The sequence below is a fragment of the Abrus precatorius genome, unplaced genomic scaffold (assembly GCF_003935025.1).
Source record: "Abrus precatorius isolate BTA unplaced genomic scaffold, Abrus_2018 Scaffold4, whole genome shotgun sequence".
Classification (NCBI taxonomy): domain Eukaryota; kingdom Viridiplantae; phylum Streptophyta; class Magnoliopsida; order Fabales; family Fabaceae; genus Abrus; species Abrus precatorius.
This window is the reverse complement of record NW_020874384.1, coordinates 1,183,818-1,205,908: the sequence shown is the minus strand read 5'-3', so window position 1 is coordinate 1,205,908 and position 22,091 is coordinate 1,183,818. Positions and strand designations below refer to the sequence as shown.

Here is a 22,091-nt window from a genome sequence, read left to right as displayed (position 1 = left end):
AATTGAGTGTATTCAACTTTTTGAAATTAAATGCTTCACTGTATCAGTGTATGATTTTGTTTGCTAACATGATGGGAGAATGCAAATTTAAAGCAAGAACCGTCTCTGCTTTTATTCTTTTATAATTATTAATATATTTTTGTTTTTGTTATCAAAGTAAATATTAATGATAAAATAAGATTTAAATTTATAAACAAGATTTGAGCTAGTATTAGATAAATGTAAAACCTATTTAATATTTTTTATTTAATTACTAAAGGAACTGTAAATATACAAAATAGGAAATTTTAGAAACATGCACTGTAAATATTTGGGAGGGGGCAGGAGATAAAGAGGGTTCTCTCAATTATTTGAGTTGCTTTTAATGGGACAAGCCATGTTTTCATTGTAGATGACTATTATTATCTATTTCATGTTTTTTTAAATCTATTTATTACATTATATATATTTTTTTAAATCGCTGTCAAATAAACAGTCCAATAAAATATTTATTTAATATTTTTCTTTAATCTTTTACCACTTACTTTCTCCCCACCCCCTTTTTTTATACTTATTGCATGCTTTTTTAAATTATATAATTTTTCTCTTCTCGTAGTGTATCTCTTAGATTTGTTTGAGACGGGGACTTGTCTTCTGTCTCTTTTTATTGATATTTTAACGTAAATATTTTCTTCATACCTAATAAGTGAGTGTTGAGTATAGAGTCGAGCATGAAAGGAAGAACAAGAAAAAATAAAGAAAGTGTTTATGTAATAAATGATGTTTTAAGGACTTGATTTGGATAGTTACCTTACAATTATTGTGGTTCTCGATCTCTATCTTTCTCTTTAATATATTAACTGGTTGTAAAATACATTTTCTCTGCTCACAATGGATATTGCGTGAATATAAGCTAATTATCTAACTTGATCTTCTCTTATGCATTGTTGTGTGTGATAAGTGTGAAGATGTGAACATAACTGAGGGTATATATATTCCCGGAATAGAATTGTTGAGCTAAACACATGAATTGAAAGTAGGATAGGGGCCATGTACGTTGAATCCTAGAACTCTGCTATGACTATGACTGGCTATATTGGTTTTCATGTATGGCAGCAGCTTCATAATGAGCGATGACGAACCAACTCTCATCATTGTTTTTCACGAACACGATGCACATCTACACTCCATAAAAATTCATAACATGGGAGTGGGGTGTTAGCACAGTGAATATCATATCATGGTCCAATTGTTACTATTATTATTGAAGTTTTTTAATTTTAAACATTTTTAAACATTTATTATACTTTTATATTGTTAATACAATAATTTTTCAATCAAAATTTATATTAAATACTTTTCTTATTACCAAGGAAATTATTGAAAAATATTATTATGTTTTATTTGAAATTATATAGTTGCATTAAAGATTATAAGAGGATATACTATTGTAACTTTTAAAAAAAGATTTTAAATTTTGACTTTTAACCTCTGTTTGTGAACACATAATAAAATGGACATATAGTAAATTTCTATTAAACATTACAAGATATTATCAGATTTACTACAACGATAATACTATCTGTCATAATTTTTCATTAAAAATTATTATTTTTTATCATGTGTTCTTTAAACATAAGCTAGAAAAATGTTAATTTTTAATTAATATGATTATTCACCTTATTATTGTTATAATTTGAGTCTTACCAATAAATGGTTTGAAGACAATTATTAAAAGATAAAACATATTAAAAATTACAGTAAAAATACAAATTTAATTTAAATATATTAATTGTATTTTTATACAGTCATTTAATTATAAATTACTATATAATATTTTTTGTTTTTGTAATAATTAACACAATTTGTGTCCATGATATAATTTAATTAATTGACAATATAAAATTTTGTATACAAATAGTATATTAAAATCAATATGCATTAATTGTATTTTTAATAAAAATATTTAAATATTTGAAACAGTGTGAAATAGACAGAAATTAACAAATTAGTTATAATTAAAAGTTTTGTATAACATTAAATGGGCAGTTGAAGAAGGTATGGAGAACAGGGGTAAGGTCAGAGAAGACCTGAATTTGGTTGATTTTTCACGTGGGGGTCTGAGTCTAGGTTTAGAGTTGGAGAGTGAGTACAATGGCTATGCTACACCCCATCCTACTTGTGGAAGGGACAAATTTAATGCTCTTCCTGTTAACATTGTTACCTTTTTTCTCCCTCTGCCTCAACTTTGCTGCAGCTACTGCGGGGACCCATAAAACCCAAATTATATAAGCACCCTTTCAACCCATTCAAACTTCAAACTTCAAACTTCTTACTTTAACCCCCCCCCCCCCCCCCCTCCCTACATTGAAGATTGCAACAGTAAAATAATTGCAGTGTGATGATGTAGATCATGCCACTCCATAGCACAAAAGTAGAAACTTGTAGAAATTTTGGTTTTGAATTGCCGTTGGCATGACATCAAATCAATATTCAGTGTTTGCTAGAAGGGCTATATGCCATTGCCATAACTTACAATGTGAATTTAAACTTTGGTTACTTAGAATAATGCAATACTAATACCGTGTTTGGTTCTATGTCTAAAATAATAATAAGTGTGTTTGATTAGATTTTGCTCCATGCATTATGTATTTGAAAAAACGTAATTTTTTTTCATAAATGCACATTAATTGCAGAAGTTATAGATAATAGCGTTGAAAGAAAGTTGAATTATATTGTAACATAAAATTAAACATGTTACAAAATTTAAAGAACAAAAAAGGTAAGTGTAGTTGGGTTCAAATGCAGTAGAAGACATGTATTAAACCTCACACAAATAATTGAAAAAAAAAAAAAAACACATTTTGGTATTAAGAAAATGTAATCATAAGCTACGTTGCTCTAAAGTGGCAAAGATTATTAATATCCCATCCCCATCATCATTGCCCCCTACCCTTTTGAAGAGCTAAGAAGGAAAGGGTATTTTTTGTGTGGAAACATTTCATTGATGCTTCCCACTGATGCATTGGCATCTTATATCCCAACAAAAAAACATACATCCTTCTGAATTCTCACCATTCACCAGACTGATGGCGCAGATCCACTCATACGGAGCATCATCATGCTATGTACTTGGGGTTATATATATATATAGTATACAGCTAAGTGAAGGGCATCTAATTGGGTGCAAGGGTCACAATGTTGATGATGATGGTGAAATTGGTCCTTAGTCTTTTAAGGTACATTAAGTTTGAAATGGGGTATGTGATGTGTGCATAATTGGTGAGGCAATGAGTATAGTGCTTGTTATGGTTTGGGTTTGTGAACATCCGTTAGGGGCAGAGAAAGCAGAGTTGGGTTGCTACTTTGTGCATGAAAATGGCATGCCACGCGGTGTACTATACTCAAGCCAAGCTTTTGGACTTTCTCACAATTATCTGAGTCTTATATTGCTAATTTCTAACGATTTTTCTTGTGCCTCCAAATGTTTATGAAATAAAAGGTAAAAGAAGAACAAACAAGTGCTATAGCCAATGCCAGAGGATGAGTTTGGAACTTACACTAACAGAAGAGAATCATGATTTTTTTTTAATCTTGGATCACTCAGAATCACGGGGTTGAAAAAATGGGCTAATTTTCCTGTTTTCATTTTTGCTTTACTACAAGTTCATTTTAAAACATAAATGCTTTGATCTTATTCTTTGACATGAAGGGAGAAATTTTACAATTTTGGTCTTGGCTTGGGTCTCAAGATAAACATTTACTGTACATTACATGAAAATGAAGGAAAAATCGGCATAACTTACCACCTACGATCTAGAAGGAGATAAGTCTAGTAAATACATTTCTTATTAATGTCTATCTAGTGTTTCACTTTCAACTAAATTTAAATATGATAATCTCTTTGATAAACAGTAAAATAGTAACTAGAAGCTATTCCTATTTGGTAATGTAGATAGCTCAAAAAAAATAAATTTAAATTTAAGCAACTAAACAAATGAGATGGACTAATAAATTATGGAATATTGGTATCCTTAGATAAAAAAATTAAGGAAAAATATGAGTAATGTACTGTTAATATATTATTTGTGATTGATTAATATTTAAAATGGTCAAAACATTTATTTGCAATGTTATGATAAATGTTTAAATTGTCTTTTAATCTAGTAGAATGAAATTAGATCAGTGTAAACACAATGTGTTATTGTTATCATTTTTTTTATTGTACAATTAGTATTTATATATTTATATAAGCAATTAGTTATCACAAACTCATATTAACTAGATTCTAAATCCACTAAGCCCATTTTTTTAATGATGATTAAAACCTCAGTTGACATTAAAGGTACTTAGGAGGAGAATAAGTTTTTGTTTTGAAGGGAAGAAAACATGAAGGAAAGATATATGGAAGCCCATTTTCTTTTTTCATTTAGAATTGATGGCCCCAACCCAATGAAACTAAAACAAAAGAAAACGCAAGAAAATAAGAGAGAGAAAACGAAGACTCAATTGTGCTGCTGCATTGCATGATTCTCGCAAGGTGGTGGTATTTTCATGGCCATGGAAAAGTATTCGCCAAGATTAAGGACAAAGACAAATAACAAAGATCCTATGTGAAATCATTCTCGATAACATTCTTCAAGATGTTAGAAGATCTTGCTTGTTTACATTGTCTCATAATTTATGAGATCGATGAATCTAACAACCGCAAGAGTTCATATCCAATTGACTTTGATCAAATTAATGAAAATGTATCAAATATTTTTAGCCATGAGAATGAATCAATTAGTATGAACCTGATATGAAAAATGAGTAAATGCTAGTGTGAATTGAACGTGGGGCTTTGATTCCTTCACACATATATAATAAGGATAGCATTTTCTTTAATAATTCCGGTGAGTAAACTTATTACTCAGAGACTTATCAATATTTTTAAACTTAGATTGGTTATAGAGAGAATATTGATTTTTTATTTCTTGATTTAATGTGATTGAAATGGTGACAATAAAATGTATTTTTTAATATTATATAAGTTTGAATAAATTTTTAATTTTTGTAAATATGATTTTATTGGATTTTAATCTTTCAAAAACTTTTTATCAGTTTTATTTTCTACAAATTTTTAAAATGGTCTTTGTTATTATTGATGAAATGATATGTATATAACCATATTACATTAACAAATATTTTAAGATAGCACATATAATTGTCAATGCAAGTCATATTATGACTAAGGGGTATTAGAGTTTTTTTTTTTTTAAAATTAAAATTTTATGATGAATAAAACGGAACCGTTTCATGGGAGCATTACACGTAGAAAACATTTGCCACGCACGTAGGTTATTTTTTTTCTCTTTTGGGTTTCTGCTTCAGACTTGAGTGCCAGTTGCTACGCCATGGATGATCCTTCTCAGCTCCTCGAAGCAGCTTCTGATTTTGCTCATTACCCTGGTTCCTATATTCGCTTCACTTTTCTTCTCTGCTATTATTATTGTTGTTATTATAATTTTTCACTGACATTGCTTTGATTTCAGGGGTGCAAAGCGAAGATTCCGCTAGGGACTTTCTTAATCGCTTCCCTCTCCCCCTCATTATCAAGTTTGCTTCTTTTTCTCACTTTTATTATACCCTTTTTCTCCTTTTATTTGTTGTTGCTTATTGAGAGTTTCCTTGTTCTGACACTGCAAAATCTTAGTCTTGTTTGAGAATTTTGTGATGGCGGGTCAGCTTAAAGAGGGGGCATTTGTGAGTGTGTGTGTGTGTATAGTAAAAGAAAAGAAAGTGTTGATGTCAGAAAAATTAGAAATTTATTTATTTGTTGTTTTGCTCTGTGTGTTGAATTTTGCTGGCGCTTCAGGTATGACATATTTTAGACCTGTGTGCATTCAATATATTCTTCATGACTTGAACTGAATGCATTTTGAGTAAAACTTTATATTTCTCGCATATTCCATAAACCTTTACTGTCTTAATCAGTGGAGAACTATTTTCCTTGCTTGATGAGGTTTTTTCAATGTCAATTCAAAGACAATTAAACATCCTTCTAGAGAAACTTGCCCTTGATTTTCTCCTTTAATTTTGCAGTGCCTTACAGACACAATTTGACGTGCCTGGCCTAGAAAATACTCTAGTTGCATGCCTTGAAAGGTTATTCAATACCAAGTTGGGTGCTTCCTTAATCCCACAATATATGGTTTGTCATTTACTCCCTTAGCTAATCCTTTATGTTTTTTGTTTTCTACATTGCTAATTGAACATGGATTGCACACAGCAGGGAATGTAAAACTAAAAGTTTGCTGAAAGTAGTTTTTTTTTCTTTGTTTTTAAGTTCTGTGGGGGAATTGAATGTTTATTTTGGGTTTGTCTCTATTTACCAGCCCATGAGTGTGGCTGATCCAAGTCTTTTCATCCATTATGTTTTAGAACATTTTATATTAGTTCTATATTTGGATCTTATTCAATCATTTTCAATTTTTATAAAACCCTTCAGATTCAGTATTATGGGAATACCGGCATTATTGAAAAAATAGACCAAGAAAACCATATGCTTGTTAAAGCTTTGATTCAATAGATTGTTGACTGAAGTGTGCACTCAACAGTTAAGACCTATGATGAATTTGCAAGCAAAGATCTTAAAAAATTGTATCTGTGCAGTTTAATCATTAATTCAAGAAGGTTAAAAAGTTGTCTTCCATGTTCAAGCATAAGTTTTAAGTCTGCATGTGTAAAGTTAGGTATTATTTTGCCTATTACATTATGTTTTTATTGCTATGGTTATGCTTATTGATTTGCTATTACGTTTTTGGTTCAGTCTTTTGTTCAAGTTGGTCTGCAGACAGATTCTCAAGCAGTCAGATCCTTAGCTTGCAAAACAGTACGTGGATATACTTTGCACATCCCAAATTTATTAGATCTTTCTGTAGCATAATGGAGATTCATCCCCCTTCACCCCCACCAATAAAGGCATATTTTATGTTTGATACTGGAGTTTTTTGCTTTTTCTTTACATAGATCGTTGAAAATTCTAGTCATTCAACCCTCAAAAATCATTTTTATGTGGTTTGATACTTATTCCAGTGACTGGTATTGGATATCTGGCGTATGTGCATCTGGGATATGTATGTAATTGATTAACATTTAAGAAACCTAGCATCAAAGAGAACTTGCCCTTTATGAGATGTTTTAGTTGCAAGGCTGTGCAAAAAAGCAAAAATGATCACCAGTTAATCTTTTGTGAGTGAAGCTTGACTTCCTAGAACTTTTTCTTTTGCTTTTGTCTCAAGTCAGTACAGCCTATAAACTTATCATCTATGTTCTAAAGAAAAATAATAAAGGCATGAATTTCATTAGGCAAGTTGCCCAACAATGATAAAGTTTCTGATTTTCATTACTCACTGATTTTATCTTCTTTAGTGTATCTCATAAAGTTTCTGTCCTAATATTTGTTGCTTGCTGTTAGAAATATAGAATCAATCTTCTTGGACCTTCACCTAATTGCACAAGCTTTTAGGGTAGTTATTCTTTGACATGATGTTATCAGGAGCTTTTATGACCAAGTAATCAGGTATTTGATCTTTGCTGCCCCTGTTATTCTAAATAAAGTTGATTTTCAGCACAAGTTAGAGGTAGAGTGGGTTTGGGCATTATCAATGTTGCAAGCCCAAAGCGATGTTGTTTGAACGGTGTTTAAGAGACATAAAACTAATCATAAACCTTTACTTAGCAATGTGTATTTGGATTAGCCTATAACTTCCTGATAGAGTTTTCAGGGAAAAAAAAAGTGCAATGATTGCCCCACTCCTTTCGTGCAAGCTGTTCCCAGATATGCACTAAGCCTTTTTAGAGTCCTTGACTATCACAACTTCTTTAGTGTATGCATATTTGCGTATCTATCTTCCACCCTTTGTGTTAAAATTATGTGCAGTTCATGATTCACATATTAAAATGAATTTACTTTTCCCTGGAATTAGTTTTTTATGAAATTGTACTTGTTTACTCTTAGCCTTGGAAATAGTACCAACTAAGTCTAGAGTGTCCATATATATGGATGTTTTGCAAAATGGAAGTGCTGAATAAGAAAACTTTTCAATCAGATTTTACTCTCTAAAATATCCTATATCTATTACTCTCTTCCTCCGGCTCCAAAATTTTAACTGTTGGTTTACAATTTATTCTAAGGTTGGTTTCTCTTACTATCATGTGTGTGTTTGTGTAGTACCTTTTCTGCTATTATTTTACTCCTATGTCTCCCACCTATCATTCCTTTCATCCTGGTCTAATCTTTGGTGCTTCTTATTAAAGAATACTGGCTATGTGGCTGTGCATTGGCACTTAAGTTGTTAGTCCAAGTTGTATATGCTCTTCAAAGTTCAAATGTAATTGAAATGGTTTGAAATTATCTATGAATTTATCATCTAGAAATAAACTCTGGAAATACTACTGATGCGTTTGAACAACTTTTCAATATTATTGAAACTTTGTATCATATGGTAACAAGTAACAACTTTCAGGTCACTTGCCTTCTGGAGAATCTTGACAATGATTACAAAGTTGCTGCTCATCTAATTACAAACTTCAACATATATCCTCTTTTGCTTGATTGCCTTATCAAGGGGTCAGTAAATAAAGAATTATCAGTCACTTATCATTCCTGCTTTGCCAAGGTGTTTATCCTATATATAGTTAGGATTTGGTTAGCTTGTGTGACATGGTGCCAATTATGATAAGCTGAATTAGTTAAGAATTCATTCTGGGAAGGTGCTTGGTATTCATGCATTTTTCATTTCTAAGTGTTTAAGATGACATACCATAAGATACATGTGTATCTAATCTAAGATCTTGTTTTGTACAAAAATTGGAAATTATGAAAGAAAAAGGATGTTGTTGGTAATTCATAATCAGGAATGATAGTTCCTCACACATTTAGGAGGTACGAGACCTGTGAATTTCTAATGGGAGTTTGAATGCTGCTGTAAATGCAAATTTATACCTACCACCAAAACTGGCATCTTTTTTAGGTATCAATGAAAGCCAGTAGCCACCTATGCCTTGATGAGAATGATGGTACAACAAATGCCTCCATAGTTTCATATTGATGTCAATTGTATCCAACATTTGTCTTTATTGGAGATTTAGAGGTACTTTGTATCATGAAGCATCGGTTCTTATAATTTGATACATGATAAAGTAAACCCTGCAACTCCTGTTTAAGTTGTTATTTTTGTTGTAAAGCCTGGGCATGCTGGTTAAAAATTATTTTTCTCAGTGCAAGGTTGAGGCTTGTTTAACATTAAACAGTAAATTAGAATTACAGTAAAGGATCCTTTTTTATAATGGTCAAGGGATGCTTTAAGATAGAAACTTGGTATCTTTACCGGAGAGAATAGGGAAGAAGTCCCCAATTTACAGAAATAGAACACACTGTAGAACTTCAAGGGTCTGCACCTCCCAATGGTATATGGTGCCAATTTCCTCTAACAAAGGACAAGTTGCCTCGCCTTTAATGCCCCTTATTTATAGGCAATATGCTTTATTTCTTTGGCCAACTAACCTAACCAATTGCCTGATGTAACTGACTAAGTAATGGGTATCAATCACTTTTTCAGAGGGTTGTGTTAGTGCTTGTCCTTTCTTTACATTTTTTTTCCTGGTTAGATCTGATTACCTGCTCATAAGTTCAATATAATTTTTTTGATAGTTAAATCCTTTGATTTTCACATCTTCTCACATTATGCAGCAATGAACAACTGGCAGCTGTGGCAATGGATGCAATAAAAAAGTTAGCTGGTTTTCCTGAAGGCTTGGTAAGCAAATTCTTTTAAGTCACCTAGATTACTTTTACTTGTATGAAAGGTAGGAGATTGATTGAAACCATATCCTTCATGATTACTGTCTGACTTGCAACACTATTGTAGGAAATTATCTTTCCAGCTGCCAAAGATGGTAATACAGACCTAGGGATTATAGCATCACAATGTTCGTCACTGGTATGGTAACCATTCTGTTAATGCCAGGATTTGTATATTTGTCATTGAATATTTTAACATGTAGACTAGGTTGAATGCTTTGCCCTGAATGCATGGGAAGGCTCTAGCAAATAATCAGACCTCTTTTTTTGCATCCTTATAATGCAATATGTCTACTTTCTTTGTTGGATTTGAGAATTAATGTCAAGCTATTTATGTGAATTGCTTGACTGTTAAGTACTCAGCATACTGATTTCTACAAAAATGTAAAGTAAATACAATTTATATTGACAAGATAAATAAAGAATTGGGTTGTTTTTTGAGATCCTAGTGTTCCTAATGCGTCATAAATTCCTATTGTTTCCAAAAATGTAAAGTAAACACAACATTTATTGAATGTTTCCAAATTTTAGTTCTTGAAGTTGTTTATCCTAATTCTTGAAGGTGTTCCCTGGGCATGTTATGTTTCAGACTGTGTAAAATTGATTTAATTTGCTCTTGTATAACTTTTTACTGTTCTGATTTAGGGCCGAGTTCGTGTACTGGCTTTAGTGGTGAAGCTTTTTTCTGTATCTAGGTCTGCCGCATCTACCGTTTACAGTTTAAATCTACTGAAATTGTTGGAAGCAGAAATCACTGATGCAGATGATACTCTTGTTACTTTAAGTGTTTTGGAGCTTCTCTATGAGGTTACAAATCTCTCCTCTCATTTTTATTTTTGACTTAAGATGCATAATAATCCTTCTACTTGCACATATTTACTTTATAATATAAACTTCATATCCACAGTTCAAACACTTTGCTTTAGTTTTTTTAAGTAGCAGTAACAGAAAAAGGATTGTTTTACATGAAGCTGAAAGGGACTAAGCGTAGTAATCATGTTAATAAACATCACACTTGTGTTCATTACCTATTAAAGAGATTTGCCTGGAGTGTTGTCTCAAGGTCTCAATTGCTTGAATCCTTTTTTATTTATTTGTCCTCAACTTTAAAGTATCTGTACCAAATTCAGGAACTCTGCATTGGCAACTGTCATTTGATTTGCACCTTTCCAGTTCACATTACATCTATATATATTCTCACGTTGTGTGAAATGGATACAGTTAGCTGAGGTTGAGCATGGTACAGAATTTTTATCCAAGACTAGCCTCCTTCAATTGCTTTCATCAATAATTAGGTAATCATTTATTATCTTAGAATATTTTCTTCTAATGAAAATTATGAAAGTTATGTTTCTGATATAAGGACATCCCTTTTCTTGAGGCTAGCAAAAATTCTATGGAATCAATTTTAAGATCAAGAGCAATGATGATAAGTGGAAGGCTACTGTCCAAAGAAATTACATACTCCTTAATAGATGAACCTTGTAAGTCTTGCACTTTTATCCCTTTCTCTTTCCATTTGATGGAAGATACTGAAATCTGATTGCAGTATTTTCAGTTAACAGTTCAAATACTCTATAATTTATCTGTTTGCAGTTGCACATCTTTTTTATTTGATTATCCACCAAAAATCATTGTTATTTGCAAACCTTATCAAGCCCTTCTTGCTAATACAATTGGTCTCTTGCTGGTTTGTGCTAATTTTATTTGTCAATTAGTCATGTACTTCACACAATATGTTTCATACGTTTAGAAAACCGCTGATATGATGCAACCTGATTAAGTCCTTGTGGCAAAAGGTGTTTCCTTGCAGCAGTTGTTCTTCTTGATCTTTTAAAAGTCCACGTGCTTCTCATATAATGTTGCACAATGTAATAATTATTACGAAAGAGATAGAAACTGTCCACTAATATGTATTTGTTGTGCTATTGAATTCAGGTGTTAAAACTCTCATTTCATCTATTGATGGTAGACTTCAGTCGTTAGAACCTTCAGATAGAGATGAATGTGAAATGGCACTTGAATCATTGGGTCATATGGGATCAAGTAAGCATCTCATATTATCGTTGCCTGGTTTTTAACAGATATTTTGCATCTCTTGTAAGAAAATTGATTATGGTTGATTAGATTATATTGATCCTACAGTCTACCTTGGAAGTTGATTACCTCCCATCTTTTCTAGAATTCTGTTGTACTTAAGTAGTTGCAAAAATCTCTCCTGGGATTTGACAAATTACATAATCTCCAACAATAATAAGTAATAATCTTATCCCAAGTCGGCTACATGCATTACATGATGTTATTGAGTTTGGTCAAAAACTAAATTCTTAGAGATATCATCCATCATATTATTCAACATGAATCCTATTCTTTTATTTTTTTATTTTTTTTATTTTAAAAATTATAGACTAAAATTTAGCATAACATGCCCCCAGGTTTATAATGTATATTATGTTAGAATTTGAAATGGAGATCGTCATAATTCAGAAACAAAGATGTGCCTGTAAGTTGGTCTATGTCGCCGCTATTTATAAAAGAAAAATATATTTATAGAGGAGAAGAGAATATAACAATGCAGAATATGAATTCCTTCAGATCAAAACAAAAGGCACAAATAGGGAAAAATTAATATAGCCATGGTGTGGAAGTCCATAAGAAGCTAAGAACATGTTTCTATTGCATAAGTTGCATGCATAAAAGTCTATCTTGGGAAACTTTTGCCATTGCAAGCAAATGAAAGACATCTCAAACCATTGTGAAAATGATGATCAATCAATCTTGTTTCACTTGGTTTTTTCATGTTGAAACTTAGAAGTGATTGTGGACATTACTAAATACTAATAGCAGATATATTGTCAGGAAAACATTCTCATGAAACACTGGATTTTACCCTTAAATCATTCAAAGCAATCTTCAACCATACCAATTAACAACACTAAATATTTCCATCACAATCAGCATTGCAGTTCTGCACTTTCAAGATCGATGTCTGACCTTCAACTACAACAACTTTCATTCTTCAGCATGTGTTCATGCAACTTAATTATCAGTTTATATTCCATTGCTTTATTCAGAGCTTATTTATTAAATACTAATAATTTTTTTTTTTCGGTTTTTGTGATCATAGCTATCCAAGGAGCTACATTACTACTCTCAGGTTCATCACCTGCTGCTAGACATGTTATAGATGCTGCATTTGATCAACAAGGACCTCAGGGGCATGGTAGACAGCTGGTTAGTGAACTAGATACTTGATCCTCCTTTCTTTTTGAAGTGTTTTGAGGTGTCCTAAATAAACTAATGTAATTTGATGCCCCTATAGTCCCATTGTATGTTGTGGTTCAATGGCTTGCTCAGGTGACTTGAACAAGCTTATTGCCCAAGGTTGAAAATAGTTGAAACTGCATTTATGATGCATTGACACAATTTTCTGGTAGCAGTTCTTTGGTAGTAGTATTCTGAATCTTGAAAGTGTAGTTCCCTAGATTTGTTACATCTATTTAGGGGCCCATGAGATTCCTGGGTGACTGGATGTGTTTGCCTCCCAGACATTGATCTGATGTAGCATTTAACTAGTCTGTTTTGATAAGTGTGTAGCACATGCCATGCTGTTGAGTCCGAGTAAAACCTGAAGACAATTTACATTTATTGTCATTGTTAATAATTTTCACGGATGTAGCAAATCCATCAGTCAACAAGTCTTTGTTTTGATAAGGCTTGGTTGTTGTCGGTGCTGTACTCTCTTGAAGGTACAGTTTAAAAGAGAATGCATTGCTTTAAGCTCTAGATTGTAGAAAAAATTGGAGTTCAATTATAATTGGAAGATGTCATGTGCTGATATAACATGTATTATTTCTTAAATGGCAATTACAGGCTGCACTGCATGCTCTTGGAAACATTTCAGGAGAAGCCAGATCTGAGAATAACATGATACTCAATGCTGAAGCTGAAGAAAACCTACGACGCTTAATTTATGAAACCGCATCTAAGAGCACAAAGCTGACACCATCGGTCACCTTTTTCATTCTTTTCATTATCAGTCAATTATTTTTAAGTCATATTTATATTGTTTCATTTCTCTTTAAACTGAAGGGACTGGGCATATATATGAAACTTTATCTAAGCTGTAGCTTTGTCCCAACTTAATCATGACTGCCTGTGGTTTGAATTTTAAATAAAAAGCCACACTGATCAGTGCTTTATGCTATGCGTTTTTCTATCTTTTTTTTTTTTCACTGAAGAAGGCGAATTTTCATTTCTTCCTTTCCTTTAATCCAAATATCATAATTTAGAACAACACGGGTCATGTGTCACTATACAGAAAATGGTTTAAGATAAATATAAGCACAGTGAATAATAGTCCATCTTCACTGATAGCAAAAAAGTCTGTTAACAGAAACTAACTGAACAAATGATTATTGATTAAATAGTAATTGTGCCCCTCCTTGTTGTACGTTAAACAAACATCTTTGCTTCAGCGAATTTTTGAAAAATGTTATTGATCAGTCACTTTGCAGACAATAGGTTGCAAGTGCATTCACCCTTTTAAAAACAACTCCTCTTAGAACCAAAGATCCTCAAGGCTACAGTGTCCATTGAGTTCTCTTTCAGGACAGCTTTTAACTAAATGTTGAAATACTACAATCTCACAACAAAGTTCATGCAATTTGCAGGGTCTTTTTCTGTCTGTTTTGCAGCAGGATTCCGAAGTTCGTTTAGCGGTGAGACATTAATATGAACTCTCATATTACAAGTTTACATGAGCTATATTGCTTGAATAATTCCATCTAAGCTGCCAACATTATGCGGAAGTTATATGTCTTTCCTCATGCATTACTTTTAGGGGTCAATCAGTTTGGGTAATTTTGTAAGAAGGAAATGTAAGGTGTACTACGCAATTCAATATTCAACAATGTAGCATTTAGATCTTTTAATCCCATCAATTTCACCAACTTAAGAAGTGAATCAATTTATGCTAGCTTGTTTCACAGTGAAATGGCAGGCCATTCTAAAGCCAAAAAGCAGCAATCAATAAAGAAGCACTTAGCTTTACTCATAAATTTCTATTTCTCTCTCCCTTGGAGAAGGGTGGCGCACACTAGTCAAACTTGTTTTTAAGCACCACTCCGGATGTGCACGAACGCAAGTGTATTGGTTCGTGAAAAATTTACTGAAAGAAGTCTGATGTGGCAACCTGTGTGACATTTTCAGGGCTATAGAATGATAAGGGGGTTGGTCACCCGACCATGGTGCTTGATGGAGATATGCTCAAAACAAGAGATTATAAATAAAGTGACTGACCCAAGTACTGAAACCAAAAAAATAGGTGTGTATTATGATTTGGATGACTGTTAACATGCCTGTAATAATGATACCAAAGTCGCCAAATTCCGGGTCTTTGCTCCAATATTGTTTTTCTTGACATGCATTATTTTAACATGAATTGGAGCATTTCAGGTATGGAAGCTAGATATAACTGCTGCAAGGCGATACACAAATCATTGACATTGTCTAGTAGAGTTTCTGCTGATCCTGCTTTTGCAGGAATAGCTGCAAAGGTTAGATATCAAACCTTTTCACTATATTGTGAATGTGTGTTTGTGTTTCCTTTCCAGGCTTTTGAATGCTGATAAGTAATAAAAAGAACAATAATATTCTTATGGAGTGACCTTGGGAATCTTGCATGCAGCTGCAGGAAGCTGTTGGAATGGGTCCATATCTAGTTAAAAGGCATGTTGAAGCTCAACCTATTGTGATGACAGCCGAGAGATTTTAGTTTACTGAACCTGAGTGGCTAATCAATACCTGTAGTTGGAGTACATGTTTTTTACCCCCTTCTAGTACAATGTGCAGTGATATAGAACATAAACCTTTTGGAGTGTTTGTCGTGGTCCTTTTTCGAGAGTATATTTAACTTTACAGGATATATTCTCAAACTTGTTCATCATATCATATAATTTTTTTTATAACTTCCCTCTATAGTTTTGCATATAATCATTTATTTTGGAAGTGTGTAATCCGATGTCCCTAAAAAGTAGTTTTTAATATACAGAAATGATATTTACACTAACTTTACGCCCCTTATAACCAAGTCATATTACCAAACGTCAAACACAAAAGCAAATTCATAATTACATCGAAAGATATAGCTTTCATGTAATTTTATGGAATTTTTAAACAAGCATTAAATGTTATAAACAACATCTTTATCTCATTACTTCACCAGAACTCCTATACAATGGGAACTCACCAACGTACATTATCTTCCACCTAGCTATGAATCACCTCTTTGCTATCATTTTAGCGCCCTCAAACAGTATTATTTTTTACTTCATCATACTTCAATATTACACCCTAAGCTGGCCTATATCTCATGAAGACTAAAATAGCTCCAATTTTGATTACCAACATGACTCACTAATAACAAGAACACGAAGTTATTAACAAAATTAGAGCCAATAAAAAGTACCAAGTAATTAGACTTTAAAAAAGTTAATAGAATCAAAATAAAAAGAGAAAACAAATTTAAGCATTAAAACACTAATTTTATCATTATAAAATAAAAATAAATGATTTTACTTGAAATTATCATTAGAATTGTAGACAAATCAAATCCGTCATGCGTAAAAATAATTCATTTCTCACGTGAATAATATCGTAAAAATTTCTACAAATGTCATCTAATTTAAACTATTTAACTCTTTAAATTAACAGAGTAAATAAAAAACAAGAAAAATAAATGAAATTAAAAAAAGAAAAACTAACAAATATGCTTTAGGAACACTAATTAAGAAATAAAAATAAAATTTTTATTAAAAGATATAAAAATATATTCACTCATAATTTTTAATAAGCATAATAAAGACATTGAGTAGCAACATCTAATAAAAAAAGAGCATAAGGGTATTATGGGTAATATGTTACTATTGACAGACACTGTTCGTTCAACAAATAACTCAAACGGATAGAGTCTCTTCGCTCACACAGAGAGAGAGAGAGCGAGCGACGAGAAGGAGAAATGGCAGCAACAGTTTCGTGTTCATGGCTCACCCTTCCCTCCAAAATCAGAAACTTTTCTCTCACTTCTTCTTCTTCCTCTTTTTCCATCTCCAATTCCTCTTCTCTCAGTTTCTCTACAAACCTCTCTCTGTCTCTCTTCTCTCAAGGTATCACCCTTCACTCTATACTCTTCCTTTGATGGGATTCCTCTTTTCTCCCATATTTTCATTATAGAAGTCGAAAAATTTGATTTTGGTGAAGATTACAATTGTGGGTCTGTGTGCGTTGGGTTTGGTTTCAGGTAGGTGCTTGTCGTTGAGCACGGTTCAGAAACGTGGATTTGTGGTGTGCGAAGCTGCTCCAAAGAAAAAGGTTGATTCTGCAGTGAAGAGAGCTCGTCAAGCTGAGAAACGCCGCATCTACAACAAAGCTCGCAAATCAGAGATTAAAACCCGTACCAAGAAGGCAAGTACATTCATCCTATGTTTCGATGAATGTAGAAAGTGAATGATATGGACATATTCTCATGTTTCAATTGCTTAATAAAAATGAAATGGCATTGAATCTTATCTAATTGTTTGGCTTATTTTATATAATGAAGATGATGATGATATTTGTAGCTTTATCATGGTTTATTATACATATTCAAATAATGAAATGATTCAAGTTATTTCATTTTATGTCACTTGGTTCTATCTCATTTTATTTTATTCAATTCCACTCATTCTTAGAATTCAAAGACTGTTAAAATGGAACCATTTTTTTAGTATTGTTAGTTATGAGTGGCCAAGTGTATGCCTTGTTTCACCTCAAGAATGTGGTTTGAAAAAGAGAAAAAGAAAATCACGATTTAGGACTCTTAAGTGATATTAATATGATGACATGACATATATATTGTAAAACAGTAGGGTATGCCAATGCTCCTAGTTTGTGTTAGTATTCTAGATCAAATACTTGTGTTACAAATACAAGCTCAGTCCACTCCTAACCTAATAAGACTACAAAAATAATTAAGAATCACGATATGGTAACAGATGTTATAATTGCAATTGCTTATGTTGAGCACTCTCAAACTCTAAAACTTATGTTTGCTTGATATTGTGAATCATGGTTGCGTTGTGTGTATGTTAAAGTGTAGCAGATGCTTCTGAACTTCCTTGGTATAAAATACTCTCAGTAGACCACTCCTGATTCTTGTCAAAGCTCATGTTAATTTGCCTTGTGATTCCACCAGCTTTATATAGTATTTGTTTGCACGGGTAAGTTTTTTAACAATCTTCTAATCGATGGCCTGCAGGTTTTGGAAGCTCTGGAAGTGCTTAAGAAGAAACCGGATGCACAGGCTGAAGAAATCTTCCCAATTGAGAAGATGATTGGAGAGGCATACTCAATAATTGACAAAGCAGTGAAAGTGGGCACACTGCACAGGAACACTGGAGCAAATCGCAAGTCTCGGCTTGCCAGAAGAAAGAAGGCGGTGGAGATCCATCATGGCTGGTATACCCCAGTTCCTGAAGCCAGTGCCTAAAACAATCCTCATGTTAAGTTCACATTGAGTTTAAAAGGTGCCAGTGAAGACTTATGCAGATTTTTTTACACTCTGTCCAATCACTATATGTTGTCTTCTTTGGTGTTGGTTCAAATTGGTTTACTGTTCCATACTTGTTATGTACTATCATCATGTAGAGCTATTACTTTGAACAGCATTTTCGTAATTAGCCTTTATTGTTCTTTTTCCTTATTGTAGTATAATGCAATGTCTTCTTGAAATTGATGATATTTCCGCTGTGGTGAAAACTTGATTGTTATTGTAATCCTGTTCGTGATTCACCGCTTAATGTTTGCAACTCTTGAGCTAGAGAATATTTGTTGTTTAAGCTTCTTCAGTTATAGGATTATAGCACCTTAATATGGTCAACCTAAAGATAATAGCGAAATTAGATTAAACAGACTTAAATTTACACATTCTTCACACATTAGCACATTCATATTGGACACATCTTGGTTCCATTGGTAGCATTTAACATGCGAATTGAACAAAATGAAACGAAAGGTTTGTTATGCTCTGTTCTTGTTGATTATACTTTATCAACGGAATTAAAATGTGTAATTTTTTAAACCTAAAATGCCATTCTGTTCTATATTTAAAATACATTAAACGCAAAATATAACTCATTTTATGATGTCACATTGTAACCTTACCAATAAATTTATCATCGTAACTCAGTTTGTGGAATATTTCCACTGGCATTTTGGCTTCTGTTTATATCAATTTGCATTCTGCATTCCATCGTTTATTATAGTTGAAATAAGCCTGTCACGGAAGAGACTAAGCAGAAAAAAGCAAAGATCTACGAAGTTGTGCCCGGGCCTCGTCTTCACCCAAGAAAATGGACCTTCCGTAATTGGGCCTCCTTAATAATGTCCATGGGCCTTTTCAAAACTGTAAACATCTTTAACAATATTAAGGCCCGAATACCGAGGCCCAAAAAGACAATGCAATGGTAGGCTGAGGGTGGTTCATTCAAGGCCCATTCTACCAAGCGGTTTGCTTCACTTTGTGACTCACTAGTAGTAGATTTACAAATAGAGCACTCATAAAGATATCAGGTTATGCATTGTGCATATATTGTTACTCTAGGTTGTTCAGACATTGACTTGAGCATCAGAGTAATTTTGCAAATACCCTCCACCTTTACCATTGTTCTAGTTCGAATTTGCATCAACCTTCAACCAATTGGAGTAGACCCTATTGGCTGCAAATCATGAGGATCCTAGCAAGCGAGTGTTTCCCAATTGACAAGTTGTGATTGACAAGTGTACTCAATTAGCAAGTTCTCCATCGAATTGGTATTTGAACTAACAAAACTAGAAGAGTATGAACAAGTATCAACTAAGGGAGAGGCTAAAACTACTTGTTAACTCTAAGAAAATTTGTGCACAAAAAAGGATGTTTAGCAAATAGGGTGAAACTTACTTTTTATAAGTAATTAGCATTCCATTATGTGAGAATGTGACTCAAAATTGGTTAGAGATTATTTTAACCAATGGATAATCACCTAATCTGATTTTACTACTTTACCGTTTCACATTATATTTCATTTCTTTTCTATCTTTTACACATGATTATAGCGGGACTTGTATATAAGATAACTAGTTAAATATTTTGAAGTGTGATTAATAAATGTATGTGGCTGAGAGCAAAAGAGAAATAATAAAAAAAGTGAGATCAGCGTACATCGTAGAGAGAGTAAAAAGTGAGTAAACTTGAGTTTTTCCTGCAGAAGAAAGGTTGGTAAGGTTTTAAGCAAAAAAACCTGGAGAAATCATCAAATCTGTAGCAATCTTAACGCACTTGTATTCACCAGAAAGAATGAGAAATAAATTTGCTGCTTTTTCCTGTGGACGTAGGCCAAATTAGGCTAAACCATGTAAATCTCATGTTTTTCTTCTCTCTTTCTTTATTCTGTTTTTAATATATTTGTTGATATACAAATAGATTTCTACATTAGTGATTTACTAATTTATAAATTGTTATAGCAAGTGGCTATTTTTTTTTTCTCTATTGTTATTACTTAGATAGGTTGCATGTTGGGTTGGCTTCCTGTTCTGTTTTTCTATTTCAGGTCCATAGAGATAAACTATTTCAAAGATCCAAACTGACAAGTGTCGCCGTCTGTGAGGACAAAGAAAAAACTTAAAAGATTCAGAACAAGATGGGAACCACCAAGTATGATATTGAGAAGTTCTCATGGGAGAATGACTTTGGGTTATGGAGGATCAAGATAGAAGCAATCTTGATCCAACAAGGTTGTGCTAAAGTCATTAAAGGAGAAGTAAAAATGTCAAGTTCTTTAAGCCAATAAGAAAAATCAGAGATGATAAATAAAGTTAGGAGTATCATAATCTTGTGCCTTGGAGATAAAGCTCTGAGAGAGGTTGCAAAGGAGAAGACAACAGTTTCAATGTGGTTGAAGTTGGAATCCTTGTACATGACAAAGTCTCTGGCCAATCGGTTATGCCTAAAGCAACAACTCTACACTTTCAAGATGACAAAATTAAGAATGGTCACAAAGCAGCTGACTAAGTTCAACAAGATCCTTGATGATTTAGAGAACATTGAAGTGAAACTTGAGGATGAGGATAAAGCTCTTCTGCTATTAAACTCGCTGCCAAAGTCCTTTGAGCATTTCAAGGATGCTATCTTGTGTGAAAAAGATCAAGATATTACATTGGAGGAAGTTTAAACTGCAATAAGGACTAAGGAACTACAAAAATTACAGGATTCAAAGTTTGAAGACAATGGAGAAACCTTGAACATCTCAAGAGGAAGAAGTGAAAAGAATGGCCAAAAGGGAAAGAAGTCTATATCAAAGTCTAAGGATGGTCAGAAAACAAAGTTGAAGTGTTTTTCACTGTCACAAGACTGGGCATTTAAGAAGAACAATCCAGAAAAGGCAAAGAAGAAATCAAAGGGATCCATGGATTTTGTAGACATAGCTGTTACCTCAAATGGCTATGAAAGTGCAACAGTTTTAGAGGTCTCTACCTCTAAAATTCAGGAGGATTGGGTCATGGATTCTGGCTGCTCCTATCACATGTGTTCGAGGAAGGAATATTTTGAAGAACTGGAGCTGAAAGAAGCTAGAAAAGTGCTTCTAGGAGACAATCATCCATGTAAAGTGCAAGGCATTGAAACTGTGATATTAAAGATGTTTGATGACAAAGAGTACCTTCTAAAAGTGTAAGGTATATCCCTGAACTCAAAAGGAATTTGATTTCTATTAACATGTTTGATGATTTAGGATATTCAACTAAAACTCAACATGGTGTTCTTAAGATTTCTAAAGGATCTTTAGTCATTGTTAAGGGTAACAAAGACAAAAACAATTGCCTATTTATCTTAGATTATTTTGTTGTAACTGCACATGTCTCCCTTGCTAGTAACACACTATTTGATAAAACTAAATTGTGGCACTTAAGATTAGGTCATGTTAGTGAGAACGACTTAGTTGAACTTGAGAAACAAAATCTGCTAAATGGTGATAAACTTGATAAGCTTGATTTCTGTGATCATTGTGTACTTGAAAAATCCCAAATGGTGAGATTTGGGACTGGTACACATGTCTCAACTAGACCATTTGAGTATGTTCACTCAGATTTATGAGGACCTTCTAGAGTGAAAACTCATGGTGGAAGCTCATACTTCCTCACCATAATATATGATTTCTCAAGAAGATTGTGGTTGTATGTTTTAAAAAATAAA

General features: G+C 32.9%; 3 protein-coding genes across 3 annotated transcripts; all 3 read left to right on the top strand.

Moving 5' to 3' along the window:
• The first annotated feature begins 5,287 nt into the window (after nt 1-5,287).
• On the top strand, nt 5,288-15,800 carry LOC113865051. The gene is made up of 17 exons (XM_027499400.1): nt 5,288-5,430; nt 5,514-5,577; nt 6,064-6,172; nt 6,791-6,853; nt 8,490-8,593; nt 9,716-9,782; nt 9,894-9,965; nt 10,472-10,633; nt 11,048-11,121; nt 11,213-11,310; nt 11,765-11,872; nt 12,954-13,060; nt 13,700-13,837; nt 14,500-14,547; nt 15,038-15,152; nt 15,284-15,384; nt 15,516-15,800. Exons 1-17 carry the CDS (start codon nt 5,376-5,378, stop codon nt 15,600-15,602), a joined length of 1,572 nt encoding a protein of 523 aa, XP_027355201.1. The 5' UTR covers nt 5,288-5,375; the 3' UTR covers nt 15,603-15,800.
• A 998-nt stretch (nt 15,801-16,798) lies between these two features.
• LOC113865300 (30S ribosomal protein S20, chloroplastic) lies at nt 16,799-18,383 on the top strand. The gene is made up of 3 exons (XM_027499761.1): nt 16,799-16,992; nt 17,127-17,290; nt 18,123-18,383. Exons 1-3 carry the CDS (start codon nt 16,845-16,847, stop codon nt 18,351-18,353), a joined length of 543 nt encoding a protein of 180 aa, XP_027355562.1. The 5' UTR covers nt 16,799-16,844; the 3' UTR covers nt 18,354-18,383.
• A 3,231-nt stretch (nt 18,384-21,614) lies between these two features.
• On the top strand, nt 21,615-21,992 carry LOC113865129 (uncharacterized mitochondrial protein AtMg00300-like). The gene has a single exon (XM_027499506.1). It carries the CDS (start codon nt 21,615-21,617, stop codon nt 21,990-21,992), a length of 378 nt encoding a protein of 125 aa, XP_027355307.1.
• Nucleotides 21,993-22,091: the final 99 nt, after the last annotated feature.

Excerpts from the sequence above, each read along its gene's own strand:
- LOC113865300 (XM_027499761.1), top strand. The coding sequence starts at position 16,845 with ATGGCAGCAACAGTTTCGTGTTCATGGCTCACCCTTCCCTCCAAAATC. Across the intron at positions 16,993-17,126 it reads TCTGTCTCTCTTCTCTCAAG|GTAGGTGCTTGTCGTTGAGC; the intron begins GTATCACCCTTC and ends GTTTGGTTTCAG. Across the intron at positions 17,291-18,122 it reads TTAAAACCCGTACCAAGAAG|GTTTTGGAAGCTCTGGAAGT; the intron begins GCAAGTACATTC and ends GATGGCCTGCAG.
- LOC113865051 (XM_027499400.1), top strand. The coding sequence starts at position 5,376 with ATGGATGATCCTTCTCAGCTCCTCGAAGCAGCTTCTGATTTTGCTCAT. Across the intron at positions 6,854-8,489 it reads GATCCTTAGCTTGCAAAACA|GTCACTTGCCTTCTGGAGAA; the intron begins GTACGTGGATAT and ends AACAACTTTCAG. Across the intron at positions 13,838-14,499 it reads GCACAAAGCTGACACCATCG|GGTCTTTTTCTGTCTGTTTT; the intron begins GTCACCTTTTTC and ends TGCAATTTGCAG.
- LOC113865129 (XM_027499506.1), top strand. The coding sequence starts at position 21,615 with ATGTTTGATGATTTAGGATATTCAACTAAAACTCAACATGGTGTTCTT.